Source organism: Capra hircus, chromosome 15 (genome assembly GCF_001704415.2).
Source record: "Capra hircus breed San Clemente chromosome 15, ASM170441v1, whole genome shotgun sequence".
In the NCBI taxonomy this organism is placed as follows: domain Eukaryota; kingdom Metazoa; phylum Chordata; class Mammalia; order Artiodactyla; family Bovidae; genus Capra; species Capra hircus.
Window position 1 is genome coordinate 38,853,237 of NC_030822.1, and position 16,358 is coordinate 38,869,594.

The 16,358-nt window shown below is 44.8% G+C and overlaps 1 protein-coding gene across 5 annotated transcripts in view; it reads right to left on the reverse strand.

Moving 5' to 3' along the window:
* SCUBE2 (signal peptide, CUB domain and EGF like domain containing 2) overlaps positions 1–16,358 on the reverse strand; it is a 70,153-nt gene that overhangs the window by 35,416 nt on the left and 18,379 nt on the right. For 4 of the 5 annotated variants that reach the window (XM_018059519.1, XM_018059515.1, XM_018059516.1 and 1 more), the window contains 7 exons: positions 15,086–15,211; positions 11,761–11,877; positions 10,943–11,032; positions 6,513–6,629; positions 5,465–5,587; positions 1,613–1,729; positions 34–156 (listed from right to left, as the gene is read on the reverse strand). In XM_018059519.1, coding sequence (XP_017915008.1) covers positions 34–156; positions 1,613–1,729; positions 5,465–5,587; positions 6,513–6,629; positions 10,943–11,032; positions 11,761–11,877; positions 15,086–15,211 — 813 coding nt within the window. The remainder of the gene's footprint in view (positions 1–33; positions 157–1,612; positions 1,730–5,464; positions 5,588–6,512; positions 6,630–10,942; positions 11,033–11,760; positions 11,878–15,085; positions 15,212–16,358) is intronic. The other variant, XM_018059517.1, reaches the window with a different exon arrangement.

The window sequence follows — 16,358 nt, forward strand, 5'->3', positions numbered from 1 at the left end:
GCTGCACTGAGCCTGAGCCACGGGGAGTCTTACCCACACAGTCCTTTTTATTCCAGTGGAGCTTGTACCCAGAGTGGCAGTGGCATTCGTGGCTGCCCACAGTGTTCACACAGATCTGCTGACAGCCTCCGTTGTTGACGCTGCACTCGTTGGTGTCTGGGAAGTAAAACACTCTCCTGTCACAGCTGTCTGTCGCTGACCCGGCTGACAGTACCCCTCCATCAAGGAAGACGCAGGAGGGGAGTCACGTGACTGAAACTCACTAAGGGAATGTGCACTTGACACCAGCTGACCCACTCCCCGTTCAGTGGATTTCCTGGCAGAAGCCTCAACAGGATGATCTCAAGTTCCATTCTTGACCAAACAGTTGCCCCAATGACCGCACTGAGAAAGGGTCACACTCTACAGTCAGGGTCCAACTCAGCCACAGCACAGGCTCCCAGGTTAAAACTCCACTGTCTCCCTGACTTACATCCCAAGGGAGATAGACAGAATGAGGATTCCCCACTTGATAATTCGTAAAGTTGAGGTATAGATAAGAAAAATGCCCACGTGCCACAACTAGAGAGTCTGTGTGTTACAACGAAGACCTGATGCAGCTAAATAAATAAATAATAAAATTTTTAAAATGAGGCAGTTATGCTGTCAAAATTTTGGCATTAAAAAAGAAAAATGATGTGCATTAATCCCCATCAACCTGAGACTAGGTCCAAGTTGGAAGGGGACTCCAACTAAAACGCAGATACATATTCACATTCAGGAAACATTTCCTTGAACTGTCTTGATGGACTGGAGAGTATGTCTTCAGCCATTACAGGTATGTGTTGAAAAGGAGAAGAGAAACAACACTATTTATTGCAAATCACTACTATCCATTCTTCCTAAGGACACAGGACACAGGATCGGGTAGGAAATACTTAGACCTGTGGTTCCCATATCCTCAGATCCCCAAAATCACCTTGGAAGTCTAGCCATTTAGAATAAGAATCAGAATCTGCATTCTCAAAGATTGCTAAATGCATCTGATGATTAGAGGGTGCAGAGTGACACCAAATCTGACTTGGGCTATAGTCTACTTGGCCGTAAGGTCATGAGACATCAGAAGATGTTGCTTCAAGGGCTCAGAGCAGAGAGATAGGGTCCGTGGTCCCACTTCCAGCTGAGAGACCTGCATGAAGATCAGCTCAAAGAGCTCGAACCAAGCCCCGCAGCCAGCCCCTATGCACAATAAGACTGTGGAATCAGTTGGTGCGCCGCCAAGCCTCTCTGAGGACTGTGACTTCACTATCTGTTGGGAAGTTCCAGCAGACAGTGCATCAGCTCCTGAGAGACCCTCCATTCTCTGAGTACAACAACATCAATAAACTCCATAAAGCATTCACCGCTAAAAGAGTTCAGCTCTTCTCTCTGCTCCATTTCACACTTGATGAATTAAAGGCATCAATGTGAGATTTCCCACAGCAGATGCTTCCCTTGAACTGAGGGATTCTCTACTACTGTTAAGTGACTGGTATGTCCAGTCCAGCTCCCAAGCTAGAAAAATTGGCCCTGATCTCAGGAAACCTTAGGAGTAAGGCCCAGCCTCATCTGACTCTAGAGGGACTCTGCTCACCTCCGCAGTGGGTAAAGCCATAGAGGGTGTACCCTTCGTTGCAAGCACATGTGAAGGTGCCCGGGTGGTTGACGCAGCTGTGGTCACAGGTCCTATCCAGAGAGCATTCATCCACATCTGTAATTGTCAAAGGGAGAGGGGAGCTGAAACTGACTCTGAGGGGCAAGCGGAGAGAAAAACAAGCTCATAAGAACACTAGTTGCTGACCGATAACAAAAACAACAAAGAATTACCTATCAGCTCTCCCTGCTCACTTGTATTAAAGAAAGTGTTGAGCAACCCACAATAAGTATATTCACAGCCAGGACCCTTATTGCCAAGTGCTATTGCAAACTAAAAAGCTCAGTGGGTCTCTCTCACCCATGCTTATTTGCAGGTGGGTCTCTCTCACCCATGCTTATTTGCAGGGCTGAGCAATTTAAGATACTGAAATGAAGTCAAGTGAAATAACATACCTAAAAGTGAAAGAGAAGTGAAAGTCACTCAGTCGTGTCCAGCTGTTTGTGATCTCATGGACTGTAGCCCACTAGGTTCCTCTGTCTATGGAATTCTCCAGGCAAGAATATTGGAGTGGGTTGCCATACCCTCCTCCAGGGGATCTTCCCCACCCAGGGATCGAACCCTGGTCCCCCTCACTGCAGGCAGATTCTTTACCATCTGAGCTATCAGGGAAGCCCTAACATACCTAAAAATGATTGTAAACTATTAAGGTGCGGCCTGTGCGCCAAAGCCTTTGACTGTGTGGATCACAATAAACTGTGGAAAATTCTGAAAGAGATGGGAATACCAGACCACCTGACCTGCCTCTTGAGAAGCCTATATGCAGGTCAGAAAGCAACAGTTAGAACTGGACATAGAACAACAGACTGGTTCCAAATAGGAAAATGAGTCCGACAAGGCTGTATATTGTCACCCTGCTTATTTAACTTCTATGCAGAGTACATCATGAGAAATGCTGGACTGGAAGAAGCACAAGCTGGAATCAAGATTGCCGGGAGAAATATCAATAACCTCAGATATTCAGATGACACCACCCTTATGGCAGAAAGTGAAGAGGAACTAAAAAGCCTCTTGATGAAAGTGAAAGAGGAAAGTGAAAAAGCTGGCTTAAAGTTCAACATTCAGAAAACTAAGATCATGGCATCTGGTCATGTCACTTCATGGGAAATAGATGGGGAAACAGTGGAAACAGTGTCAGACTTTATTTTGGGGGGCTCCAAAATCACTGCAGATGGTGACTGCAGCCATGAAATTAAAAGACGCTTACTCCTTGGAAGAAAAGTTATGACCAACCTAGATAGCATATTCAAAAGCAGAGACATTACTTTGCCAACAAAGGTCCTTCTAGTCAAGGCTATGGTTTTTCCAGTGGTCATGTATGGATGTGAGAGTTGGGCTGTGAAGAAAGCTGAGCGCTGAAGAATTGATGCTTTTGAACTGTGGTGTTGGAGAAGACTCTTGAGAGTCCCTTGGACTGCAAAGAGATCCAACCAGTCCATTCTAAAGGAGATCAGTCCTGGGTGTTCACTGGAAGGACTGATGCTAAAGCTGAAACTCCAGTACTTTGGCCACCTCATGTGAAGAGTTGACTCATTGGAAAAGACTGATGCTGGGAGGAATTGGGGGCAGGAGGAGAAGGGGACGACCGAGGATGAGATGGCTGGATGGCATCACCAACTCGATGGACGTGAGTTTGAGTAAACTCTGGGAGTTGGTGATAGACAGGGAGGCCTGGCATGCTGCGATTAATGGGGTCACAAAGAGTCGGACACGACTGAGCGACTGAACTGAACTGAACTGTGCGTTATTACTATTCTATTACTAATTGGTAAAAGAGCCATAGTAATGTTATAAGCTATCTTCAGTTAAAAAGAGAAAACACTTGAGCTGGAGATTTCTCTTTTGAGTCTAGCCAGAATTTGTCTTCTGGCCCCAGGAGACCAGTTGATCCTGAGCTTTAATGCCCTCTGCACTAAAAGAAAAAAAAATGCATTAACATTAACATCCTCAGTAATTTTCTATTGCAGACCCTGAAATGTGGTGCTTAAGTACCAAACTAGATCCTTTTGGCCAATCTTTTGGCTTTGTTCCTCCCTCCTGTTTCAGTCCCAGGAGACCTCTCCCTTCCTGGTTCAGCATGGAAGCCTCCTTGGCTTCAGTAGAGGTCATGGAAACTAGCCTCAGGAGGCCGCATTCTTCGATCTAATCATCTCTTCTTCCCTGGTCTGTTCTCATATCTTTCCCGTACACTGGAATTTCAGGGTTTCACTTCCTCAACTCTTGGGAAGATTTTAACAGTTATGACTTGTGTCCCCAGATGGATAGACCAGGACCAGGGCAGGACTCAGTGCAAGCCAACTAGACCATTGCTAGATCCCTTTGACAACACCAACTGTGCCATGAGAAACTTCGTTAATAAAAAACAAACATTTGGAAGGAACTGGAGGAATGAAAAACATGAAATAAAAAAGAACAAAATCTTAAAAAACCTCTTCATCCACTTTTTCCCAGAAGTCCTGGAAATTTCTTTAGTAAGTTTGTTCTGTGCAAATATTTGTTCTACCAAGACTGATCAGTGAAAAATGAGAAAAAGTCTATTTGCTCTGTAGCAATTGATGTCATTCTATGAATTCTGTTATTAATACCAGCCAGTTGCTGAGAATGTGGGCTTGTTCGGTAGCTAACTTTGGCTGCTCACAAAGGGCTCTTGCTTTGCCAAAAATAATGAGATCACTTTTCTAATTCCTTTTTAATGTGTTTACACAGCTTAAATAGTATTTCTTGCTCTATACATTATGAAACATCATGTGGAACAGTAAATTTTCTTTCCAAGTCAAACAGAAGAAAATCACGCAGTAGTTATCTAAAATGAACTCGCTGACTTTAAAGGGGGCTATATGTGAAGAGTCTGACAAATTATGTATCAAGAAGGAAAAAACCAAGAGAGAAACTGAAGATTTTAAGACCATAAGATTTTTTTAAAGAATGTTGTATCTTTATTATCTGAAGTGAAATCAGATTTTTTTTTTCTGATTTTGTGGGACTTCTAACAAAATAAATTAAGCTGTTCTTATTCTCAGAAATGAAACAGGAATAAATGCCAGCACATCTTTCCTGTGGGTTTCTTTCTGCATGTCAATAGGGCATACAAGGTGCTCATCTGGAAATATAAATGATGCCCCCTCAACCCAAAACAGCTTATCGCTGTCCAAAACAATTATTAAGATCCATAACAGCTACCCTGAGAAGTTCCCTTAAAACATCCGTTACGTGGGAAGATGTGTCTGAGAAGGGGTTTTGACATCCTGCCCAAGGACTGCCCAGCCTCTCCTCCACTCAGTCCCCTCTCTCCCTCATCCCCTACCCTTGCCCCAAACACCAAAGGCTGGTCATTCAAACAAGGCCTATAAGAAAGGGACCAATTAGTTGACCCCAACTTTTTGCTGAGAAAAGATATGTTAATTAAATCAACATCTTTTTGTACCAAATTTTGTTAGCAAATCCATAACACTCAAGGAAGTTTTAGAAAAGGGAACATATTCATCATCTCAGCCCTAACACAACCCTGCTTGCATTCTGTGACCCATTTCTAGCAGCAAGCTCTGGCTGTAATCACACCACACAGGTTCTTTGAGGTGTTCTCTAATCATCAACTGAATTTCCAAAATATACCTGTGAGCTAACTCATGTTTTTATTTTATCTAACAGATGAAAAAAGTGAAGCACAGGCTGGAGGTTGGATTAACGACTCCGTTGAGAAGCCCAGAGAGCTGGTCTCGGCCCAAGTGAGGTTTCGTCTTCTTTAATCCAAACAGTGGGCACTGCAGGGCACAGCTATGTTTCAGAACATACCTTGGCAAGACTTCTCATCTGTTAATAACTTAAATCCCTTTTTGCAGCTGCAGTCAAAACTGCCCACGGTGTTTCTGCAGAAATGATCACACCCTCCATTGCGCGTCTGGCACTCATCAATATCTGTAACAGGCAAGCATCGGCAAATCAGACAGCGGTACTTGCCTTGTTAGCCACAAATCCCTGAAGTGCTATTGTGCGTGCTTCATTATTCTCTGAAACAGAAAGAGACCCATAAAGGCATTTAAGGATGTTTACTGATGTTTTCCATCTTACACAACTTCTCTTGCCTGGCTTAACCCGTTTTGAAAGACAAGTGCCTCATACCCTGGAGAATTCGGACTTAGGCTGCCCTTCTCTTAACCGGCATTAAGGAAACAAACTAAGGGAAAATGGGGATGCCCTATTACTTTCTCATGCCTGCACTGGTCTCTCAAGATGAGATGGCTTCCTCTTCTATACTTCCCATTCCAGTTTAATGATTTAAACTATAAGGAACTAGAATATTTGTTTTGGCAAATTACATAATGATTAAATAGCCTCAATGCTTTTAAATGATTTCTGATACTTGATTAATCTTATCTTTTCTGTTCCATCTGGTAACTGTTTATCTACTTTTTTTTAGTCACATTAAAGAACGATGCCTTTGTACTCTTGCCCATGAAATACTAAGTAACTGGGGTCTCTATTCATTACTACATGTTAATGGTACATTCATTAAGCTCTCTGGATAACAATCTTGGCTGTTATTTATGATAGGATGATATTATCTCCTGGAAATGAATGTTTCCGTGAACGACTGCTTTTTTCTAAAAAGGCCACTGCCTGAAATGGATTGTGCCTGTAGAAGCTGACCTTCTCTACAGTTACTGTAATTAAGTCAGTTCTAATTACGCTTCCTCAATTATAACCTTCTACTAGCCTAGGGAAGAAACGCTTTCTTTTGATCAATATGAATCATAAGCAAATCTGGAGTCGCTCAGGAGGCGTGGAGGGGGAGAACTGCCTTTACTCCCCCAGGTGAGCTGCATGGAGAGGCCCAGGCTACCTTTACAGGTCTTTCCATCCATCTGGAGCGTGAAGCCGACGGGACAACTGCAATGAACCCCTGTCGAAGTATCCTTGCAGGTGCGGTCACAGCCTCCATTGTTGACAGCACACGTTTCTGCCAGGAAGGTGAGAAAGAGGCAGTTAGCTTCATAGAGAAGTGCTGACACAGCTGGGAGGAAAGGGACATCGTGCAGTGGTAATACTTGACAAAAATTCATGAACGTCAGGGAGTATGTGGGGTACTCACAGCCATACCCCAAGTCTCTGCCACCCACAGGTGAGATAGAGGAAGAACAAGTGCAGCTCCTCCCCATTCCCTATCTACATAAGTGACATCAGGACTTCCCCAGTGGTGGCTAAGACTCTGCGCTCCCAATGCAGGGGACCCGGGCTCAATCCCTGGTTGGGGAACTAGATCCCACATGCTGCAACCAAGAGCTCACATGCTGCAACTAAAGATCATACGTGCTGCAACTAAAAGACCTCACGTGCCACAGCTAAGATCCAGAGCAGCCAGATAAACAAGTGACATCTCCCCAAGAAACCTGACAGGATGACAGGGGGCACAGACGCCCTTGCCAGCCTGCTTTCCTCTCTACTGGCAGATGTGAAAACACGAAAAGTTCCTGGCAGGTGTGAAGTCACTAAAGAACCAAATGTTCTTCAGTGAAGACACTAAAGAGGCTAAGTATGACAACCTCTTCTAGCAGGCTAGATGCGAATGCGGAACAGAGCCAAGGGGGATGTTCCTTCCTTCAACCTGAACCTTCTCTGTTCACTGTGTGTTATGGGCAAAGTGAGAAAGGGGAAATATCACCCATCCCAGCCCTTCCCTTCCTGCAGACCAATGACTTCCTCGGCAACTGCCCAGTAACTCAGATTAGAAGTTTACCTTTCCTTGAAAGGAGAAAGACATGTTATGGCTGTGCAAAAACTCAGCTGCAGTTACTAAATCATATCTGTAGAGATGAGTAACAATCAGGTAACAACTTTTTAGCTCTGCATTAATTCCAAGTATTACACAAATGCTATTCAACATTCATCCAACTGTTAGCATTTAGCTACCAGAAACTGATTTTACCCCCAAAACTACCTCTTTGTGAAGTCTTGGGGGACAAACTTAGTTCTGATTAAATATGACAGATAGAACAAATATGTTTATCTCTGTTTCCTCTCCAAACCTCACTAAAATGAGAGTAAATAAAAATTTAAGTATAAATCCTTAAGGACAAATAAAATAGAAAATAATAGATGAAAGATGTCAAATCTTCTGGAAGTGGCATGTCAATGGAGGAACGGTAACTAGCAGTTAAACCCTTGCAGTCTGCAGAGAGATGCCAACAAGTGGTCAGCTCATGTGAGCCACAGAATCCCAGAGGGGCTCGGTAATTGGAAGCACTAAAGTTACTCGAGAGGCAGAGGTAAGGATGGAGTTAAAATATGAAGACTGATTTGAGAGTCCATATAACAAGTAAGCCCCCGGATACCCATCTTAATTCCATAGCCCATAGCTCATCCCTATTCAGGCTAAAGCAGGTTAATATAATCTCTGAAAAAGCCAGACCAGAGAAACTCTGGACTCACGGGCACCAGAAATAGCAGAGGAAGGAAGGGGAGATGCTGTCAGGGGAAAGTCTATACTGTGAGAAGAGCGATCTCTCACTTTCACCCTGTGTCTCCCTATTTCCTGGGACGCTGGCAGCCAAGCCTAAATAACCCCAGCAGGAGACGGAGGATTTCTCTGCAGTTAAACTGACCTGCCCAAGTAATAGACTTGCAGATATTGGCATCTGAAGATCTCCAGATGAAATGACTAAGCCACTGCCTAGTCCACCAAGCATAAAGCCCACCAGCTGACAGATTATCCGAGTGGCTTTTCAATATTCCACCTTTAAATATGAAAAGTCAGCCGAGGATCACCATCCATTTCAGGAAAGCCTCTAGTATGAAATAATACATCAAGTCACACAAACATGGGACAAGGAATCTGGGGAAAACAAAGCTAGTACAGGGGAACAACAGAGAAGTTAGAAAATCTTATCATTAATTTCCTCAGGGAGGTAAGAAAACCATCCATGAAATAAGAACAAGTTCCAAAAACAAAATACCAAAGTAAAGTTCTTGAAAAATTAAAATATGAAGGCTGAAATATAAGAAGAACCCTATAGAAAGTTTAGTGAGGGGAATGAAGGATCTCCTAGGAAGTAAATATCAAGAAGAGAAAAATGAAGTAAATTTGAGGAGCAAACCAGGAGTTACAATAGTCAACTAACAGGAGTTTCAGAAAGACTGAGAAAAGTAAAGAAAATTATTGAAAGAAAAATTAAAGAAAATTTCTTGGAACCTAGGGATGCGAATGTCCCTCCTGAAAAGGCCTACTAAGTGCTCAGTATAACAGGTGAGACAAATCCTTCAGTGGGGGACACTGTCGTGAAATTTCAGATTACCAGGGACAACGTTAAGACCCTGAAAACACCCAGAGAGAAGCTCTTATAGGTTTCACACAAAGAATCAAGAATTAGACTTCTGGAAAGAACACTGAATGTTCAAAACAACAGGGCATTATTCACAACTCTGACCGAATATTCTTCCCAACTTTGAACTCTACTAAGCCAAATTCTTAAGAAAGGGGGAAGGTAAACTATAAAGGCATTTTCAGGTGTGCAGAGTTTTTAAAAAAAATATCTACCTACCCTTGCAAACTAGCAAAACAGAAGCCATGGGATCCAGCAAAGCAGGAGCATGGGGAAGGGAATTTCCAAGTGGGGGCCCCAGGGAAGGCCAAGATGACAGGTATGCCACTGGCCCAGGAGGGAGGCCCCACTGGAGTGACTTTTTTGTAAAAAATGGAATTGGCAAGTTATCTGCTGTATTTGAACACATTGTAAAGGGTTTTAGAGGTCTGCCAGAAATTTGAAAAAAAAAAAAAAAATGGTAAGAGGTATTAAGAAAACTAGCTTCTCTCACAGCCCAGTTGGTAAAAAATCTGCCCTAATGCAGGAAACCTGGGTTCAATTCCTGGGTTGGGAAGATCCCCTGGAGAAGGAAATGGCAACCCACTCCAGTATTCTTGCCTGGAGAATCCCATGGACAGAGGAACCTGGCAGGCTATAGTCCATTGGGTTGCAAAGAGCTGGACACAACTTAGTGACTGAATAACAGCATATTAAGGGTATGAGGGAGTTGTGTGTGTATTGGGGGAGGGGGTCAACAGGGAGCTTAACAACTTAATCCTCTGTAGTAGGAAGTAAAAAACTAACACTTAAAACTGATGCATCAGGGGAATTCCCTGGCAGTCTAGTGCTTAAGACTTTGTGCTCTCATTGCCTAGGATGCAAGTTCGATAACTGGTCAGGGAACTAAGATCCCATGAACCCTGTGGTGCAGGGAAAAAAAACACCTGACATCAAGAAGTAACTATATACACTTCCCTTTTCAGAAATATGCGGGAGGGTAAGTCAGGAGAAGAAACAACCAGGAGAATTAAAAATTGTGGCCGCTGGCAAATGGCAAGTTATGAGACAGGGAAATGATCTATTTCATTACAAGTACTATTAAGCACTAATTAACACTTTAAGGTTTTAATATTATTCATATATACTGTTCTAAGGCAATTAAAAATAATAATTTTAATAGGGCAGAGCAGAAAAGAGCTCAGAAATGTCACCTGCCTGGTAACCAACGGCTGCTTAATATCTTACCTGACCGTTACATCCAGAAGCTATCAAAAGATCAGTTTCATTTAAATCAAGCCAAGCTTTCTCCAGAATAATAACATCAAAGGAGCTGCTTGATTCCCGCCCCACAGCCAAGGCTGAGCGTCTGCTGTCTGTGGCCTCCAGCTCCAGCGGGCCCGCTGGCAGACCTCCCTGTGTCCCTCAGCCAAGTGCCACCCTTCTCCATTCATCTATCCTGCCATTAACACTGGCTGAGTCTTAACTAGAAGACTCAGTGGACAAAAACCCAGCCAAAGTGCCATGCTAAGCAGGGGCTGCCCCAAATGCCTCTCTCTTCATAGTTACTCAGTGGAGAGGGGATCTGACATGTACTGACCACCCAGTAAGTCCCAGGCAGTGGACTCTGAGCACTTTGGCATATTATTGTCAACTGAGCTTCCTGATAGCCCGAAGAGATCAACTGTATTACATCCATTTTAGAGGAAGACTAGGACACGGTTTGTCCAAGTCCCATGGCAAGTTTCAGATGCTAACCAGCTACGCTGATGGCTGGACCGATGTTCTTCCCACCAGACCAAGGGTCCTGGATGGTCCTGGATGGAGAACAGACATACCCCAGCTGGACAGGAGCTGCTGACTCTGGTCCAACTGGTCTGGGGCACATGGCCCCAGGTTCAGTCCTGAGGCCGTAAGTTGGGGAGGGAAAGGGACAATGCAGTGGCTGGGCTGGGGGTGTGTGTGAGGCACCTACCCATGAGCAGCCGCCGTTTCACCCGTTTATCCCCATCTGCCACAGATGTGGCATTGCCCTCCATCACCTCCAGGGCAATGTCCTCTCGCTCTGCAAGAGACGCAAAAAGCACAGTTCTCAGACTGAATGAGTCAGATTGTTCATCCCCAGCACAACCACTTCCTTGGAAATCCCAGACACGAGAACAATGTGAGAAATGTGACTCTTTGCTCAACAAAAACATGTTGCAATGAGGCTCTGTGTTACATGGCCACAGAGCCTTAATAGACATTAAATATGGGAAAGAGTTTTTTTATTATATTGTACTGACCACAGACCCTGGGGAATACAAGCTTCAGATTCACTTCAGAACCCCTAGTTCAGGACAAAAAGAATCTTGGATCGGGGAACCTCTAAAATGGAGCCAGCAAAGGACACATCATGATGGACAGGGCAGGCATCCAGCTGTAAGTATGCAACTCTGGCTTCTGCTGACAGCAAAGGCCACCCTGTCACAATGAACAGCTAGCTGTAACTTCGGTTGCCCTGGTCTCTTGGGAGGTGTTGTTCCAATCTCCAGAATACCAGCTCTGGGAGCAGCCTAGTCCAGGAGAGGATCAAGGGCTCTCCGAGTCCTCACAGGGAGGAAAGGGCCCCCATTCCAGGTCTGGAGGGTCCCCCTGCCCCATGTGAAGCAGCATGGAACCCGAGGGCAAGTGCACTGGCAACACCCTACCTCTGGTTCCAAACGCTATTAATACTTAGGGTTTGGGTTAGGGTTGGGTTAGTGGCAAGCAGGCTGGGGAAGGCCCTAACCCAGTGTTGGGGTCACCATTCACCGAGGCAGCTCCTCCCATCCGAGTGCATCTTGTACTGAGGATGGCAGCTACACTCTGGGCCTTCAGCAGTGTCCTCACAGGAGTGCTGGCATCCACCGTTTCCATGGTTACAGGTCACTAAGAGAAAATGAATTGACACATCGAACACTGATGTCCACACCTGGGGCTGTGTTTACTCCGGAAGAGCTCTGATTTTCATTCAGGAAGTCTTCAGGCCCCTAGCATGTACTAGGGACTGTGCATAAAAGACCCTTGACCCAGTCCATATCCCTGTCTATGTAAGCAAGCAGTCATGATAAGATTTGTAGAAATGCTGAAAGACAGATCTGAGCAACACTATATGGGAAGACAGAGATGCGAAGGTGGAGGGAGATCTTCACTGTTTAAAGGAAATGACACCAAAAGATTCTAAACTAGTGCTCTGCTCTATCAGAAGAAGTACTAGGACATTTGGAAATGCTTTCACGTTTTATGTCTGGAACAGATGGTATTTAATTTATATGTATATGTTAGGATTTCTCTCATCAGATTATATCTGATTAGTTAGAAGGGAGGGTAATCAGAGGAAATGATGACTCTTCGCACAGTTAATGCAACATTAACCAATAATTACAAAGACTGTGTATGAACACATTGATAACAAGCCAAGGAGGGGAAGAAAGCCAACCACAAAACTATCTGTTCATCAAACCGAACAGTGGTTACCTCTGGCAAAGGAAATGGGAAGGGGGGAAGGTTATATGTTTCTTCGGACTGTTTAAATTCTTATACAATCATTTTAAATTTTTTAATGTAAAAGAACTAAAACTATATTTGTGCTGTAAGAAAGAAAATGTTCTGTGATTATAGCTGTGTAATAATTGCATATGCATGTCAACAACTAAATAGGAATATGAGAAAAGCAAAACAGCTGGATTATGTGGTGAAATTCTGGGTTTTTAAAAAATTATTTCAAGTTTTATAATATTATCTGAATATAATCTTATGGTATTATTTGAGCAATTATATCTTTAAAACATTTTAAATCTTTAAAAATAAGCTCTCAGGTAGCCTACTGGCTCCTGAAAGGCTGTAAAATGCTGGATCTCATCCACAGGTGAGTCTCCTGCAGAGACCTGGGTCCTCTTTTTGAAGACAGCTGTAGCCAGTCCCCCTTTTAGGGCCCTATGAGGCTGTCAGAACCTGCCGATGGTGATGGTAGCATCAGCCCTAGTGTGTCAGGCTATGAGGCCGCGCTCTGCTTTGCGATGGAAATACCAGAGAGAAGTCTCTCACCAGCAAAACTGTCTCTCCATCTCAATTTTTTAAAAAATATTTATTTATTTGGCTGCACCAGGTCTTAGTAGCGGCATGTGGGAACTAGTTCCCCAACCAGGAATCAAACCTGGGCCCCCTGCATTGGGAGTGCGGAGTTTCAGCCACTGGACCACCAGGGAAGTCCCTGTCTCTCCATCTCTTAACCACGGGGGTCTACTCACTGTAAACAACCAACCCTAGCAAACTGCGGGCATCTTCTAGAAGGTCCATGACTTTGGGCATGCCGCGTGCATGCTCAGTCCAACTCTCTTCAACACTAGGGACTGCAGTCTGCCAGGCTCCTCTGTCCAAGGGATTCTCCAGGCAAGAGTACTGGAGCGGGTTGCCATGCCCTTCTCCAGGGGATCTTCCTGACCCAGGGATCGAATCCATGACTCCTGCATCTCCTGCATTTGCAAGCAGATTCTTTACCTGCTGAGCCACCTGAGAAACCCCAAAATGTAATAGAGGTGCATGTTCACTCAGCCATGTTCAACTCTTTGAGACCCCATGGCCTGCAGCCCACCAGGCTCCTCTATGGAATCTTCCAAGCAAGAATATTGGAGTGGGTTGCCATTTCCTCCTCCAGGGATGGAACCCACATCTCATATGTCTCCTGCATTAGCAGGCGGATTCTTCACCAGCTGAACCACCACGGAAGCCCAGTGACTTTGGGAAGAGTTCCTAAAAGGAAACCCTCAGTGTTTCCTCCGGCATAAATAGTGGTTTAGAAACACCTTTAATGGTGGTTGTTTCCTGTTATCCGTTGGAGCTATTATTGTGTTTCTTCATCCCGGGGCAGCTGCATCTGGACTGTGTACACCATGTACTGACTCATCCATTATACAAATGTGTATTGGACACATCCAGGACAAGACCAAGAGGCAAAAGTAAGACAAAATCCCTGACTTGGAGAGGTTCATAGCTGGAGAAACAAACACATAAACATACATTTCAACCCACAGAGCCACGTGCTATGATTGAGGAATAAACAACACTGTGGGAGCCAGAATACAAACTGGCTGCCTGGTCTGAGGCCATCGGGGACTGCTTCTGAGGTCGTGTAGCATGGTGATTAGGAGCGCAAGCCTTACAGTTAGGCTAGATCTATGTGTGAATCCTACATTTGCCACTTGCTCCCTCTGTGACCTTACAGCTTTACCTTCTCCACAGTTTTCTCAGCTTGGCTCATAAGGTGATGCCTGTAAGAATTAAATGGAATATGGTACCTTTTTAGATAAGCCTTTGCACATAATAAATGCTCTCCCAAAGTACCTATTATCTTTATCATTAGAAGTTAGGCAGGATATTAAAAACTGAGTGGGGACTTTTCTGGTGGTACAGTGGATAAGAATCCACCTGGCAATGTAGGGGACACAAGTTCGATTCCTGGTCTGGGAAGATCCCACATGCACTTAAGCCCGTGGTGCTGCAACGACTGAAGGCCGTGCACCCTGGAGCCCAGTGCTCTATAACAAGAGAAGCCTCTGCAATGAGAAGCCCGAGCACCACAGAGAAGAGTTAGCCTCTGCTCGTCACAACTAGAGAAAGCCCACCTGCAGCAACAAAGACCCAGCACAGCCAAAACTAAGTAAGTAAATATTGAGTGAGAATTCACCAAGCCAGGACGGGGAGGAGGCTTGGAAAAGCCTTGAAGGCATGAAAGAATGGGAACTATCTTCCAAAAGTACTGAGTTTGGTGTTTGGAGAAAGGAGGTAGATGAGGCTTGCACAAGAAGCAGGAAGTGGGTATCAAAGAGTTGCCAAATGAGGGAATTTTATTTTATTCCATGGAAAGAGGGAGACCTGTCCCCCAGCATTCACATTCCTCACTCCTGAGTGTGAGCTCCTTCTGACTGGTCCCTTTAGAAACATCATTTTCCTTCCCTACATGAGACTATTCTCTGTATCTCATGCCAGCTGCCTTCCCTGATGTTTCTGATGCTGGGCTGCACAAGACAACCTCTGGGGTAGGATGGCTCATGGTTCCCAGGGTGCAGGGAGGGGTGGGGTACCAGTCTGTACTTACAGATGCAATCTCTCTGGTTCTTGGCCAGCTCAAAGCCTGGCCTGCACTCGCAGGCAACACTGCCCTTCGGGGCCTCCTTGCAGATGTGACTACAGCCATGATTCTTATTCATGCAGCTCAGACCCTCTGCAAAACAGCAGCATGCAGCCGATGACCGGGTTGCACCAGAATCCAGAGCCCTGGAGTGTCTGGAGGGGCTGGCAGGCACGCCACAGACCTGCCTGTCTGGATGTCCATCAGCCCCACATTTTACAAGAATATGTCATTCATATCAAGCCAGTTAACAGAGATGTGAAAATTTTCTTATGTCACCCAAAAGATAGGACATTTCAATTCTCCAAAAGAGATAGGAGCCCACGCAATACACTAAGAAGAAAGTACCCACTAGGAGGGAATTCCCTCACGGTCCAGTGGTTAGGACTCCATGCTTTCACTGCAGAGGGCCTGGGTTCAGTCCCTGGGCAGGGAACTAAGATCCCATGTGGTGTGATCAAAAAATTAAAAAAAAAGAAGTACCACTAGGAGCTCTGTTTTGGATGTGGAATCAGAACCTGTGGACCCCAGGAACTTGTCCTCAGACTCATCTCTTCCATGCTGTTACCCATGCTGATCAAGAATGCAAACAGAAAAGGAGAATCTCTCTACAAAAATCTGCAGATAGGTGAAGATTCTCAACCTTTTCACATATTCTTTTTGGGGGGGCAGGGGAGCACCATGCTCTGCAGCATATGGGATCTTAGGTCTCTGACCAGGGATGGAACCCAAGCCCCCTACATTTGGAGCCGAGTCTTAACCAGGGAAGTCCTCCTTTTCATATATTCTCGAAGATGATTTTCAGAAAATTTCAACCCTCCTCTCTACCCCCACCAAATCCACACTTTGGAGGCCACTGTGACTACTTCTGTATTTTGGCATCATCCCTTGGACACCTGCCCAGGGACCTCTCTTATGTGACCACCTTCATTTAGTTCCTGGGCCCTCCCTCAGCAGGCTCAGAGGTCAACAGCAAAAAGAACAGAAACAGAGACCTCATACATGTGGTTTCCTTGAGCTGCTGTAAAATCCTTCCCGAGTAAACTGAAATTTTCATTAGGCCTGATCTTGTGATAAATATGGTGGGAAGGGAGTTATTTTCCTAGATGGGTTAGCATGCGTCTAACTGATGGGGTTGCAGTAAAGCAGACATCTGTGTGGTTTGCCAGCTTCATGCCTCTTCTCAATACCGATTCTTTAGGACTCTGCCATATCCTAGCACTCTGCAGGAACTGTTATC